Genomic DNA, 918 nt, shown 5'->3' on the forward strand with positions numbered 1-918 from the left:
ATGTCTTTCTCTTCCTCAGTGCCACCACATTGGTCACTCACATTTGGAACATTGCCCTTCTCTTCACCCAAATCAGTACTTATCTCTATCTATCTAACAGCATTCCTTCCCCTCCCCTCCCACCCCTGGTAACCAACAAAGAAAATTTCCTTCCATAGATAAACCTTTCCTTGACTTTTACAATAACGGACTAACACAATATTTGTCCTTTTATGATTGACTTACTTCACTCAGCATAATGTCCTCCAAGTTCATCCATGTTATGCAGTGTTTTGCAGATTTTGCATCATTCTTTAGCGTTGCATAGTATTCCATTGTGTGTATGTACCACTAGTTTGGTTATCCATTCCTCAGTTGATGGACACCTAGATTGTAAAAACTATTTTTTAATGAGTGAATTATGGCTATCTGAGAATAATTAGATGTGATGACTTGAATAATTTTTGTGCTGGGCTTCCCAGACTATAAAGTTTATGCCCAGAATATTTTTGGAAAAGAGAGTTGATTGAAATTGCTATATGTGTTTATATATAAATTATAATATAATATAATTATCACTGTACCCTGCAGATATTGAATTCTTTCCTTTCATGATTTTCTAGAGAATGAAGATCTAGAAAACACTGAGATCACCACACCAGTGGCTTCTGCCTCTGATCCAGAACCCCATTCCTCACATCACAGGTAGGAAAAGCAAAAGCTTTGGATAAAAAGGCTTCCAGTGGTTTTATCTTCTTAGATAAAAAATTGGTGAAAGTAATGACAGAGACTTTGAGGGGAAAGAAGGTGAAGTGAAGAGTATGGGTGATTTTGTCATTAATTAATCAACCCAATCAAGTGACTAAGGACAATAAAATCCACTACTGTCGAAGTCAATTCCTACTCTTAGGGACCTGTAGAATAGAGTAGAACTGTCCC

The 918-nt window shown here is 36.7% G+C and overlaps 1 protein-coding gene across 1 annotated transcript in view; it reads left to right on the forward strand.

The window, feature by feature from the left end:
• The window catches only part of TMED8 (transmembrane p24 trafficking protein family member 8), a 56,116-nt gene that overhangs the window by 33,811 nt on the left and 21,387 nt on the right, over positions 1-918 (forward strand). Inside the window, exon 2 of the mRNA XM_007941335.2 lies at positions 603-684. Within this exon, the coding sequence (XP_007939526.1) occupies positions 603-684 (82 nt within the window). The remainder of the gene's footprint in view (positions 1-602; positions 685-918) is intronic.

Source organism: Orycteropus afer, unplaced genomic scaffold (assembly GCF_000298275.1).
Source record: "Orycteropus afer afer isolate SDZICR_OR568_19922 unplaced genomic scaffold, OryAfe1.0 scaffold00079, whole genome shotgun sequence".
NCBI classification, from domain to species: domain Eukaryota; kingdom Metazoa; phylum Chordata; class Mammalia; order Tubulidentata; family Orycteropodidae; genus Orycteropus; species Orycteropus afer.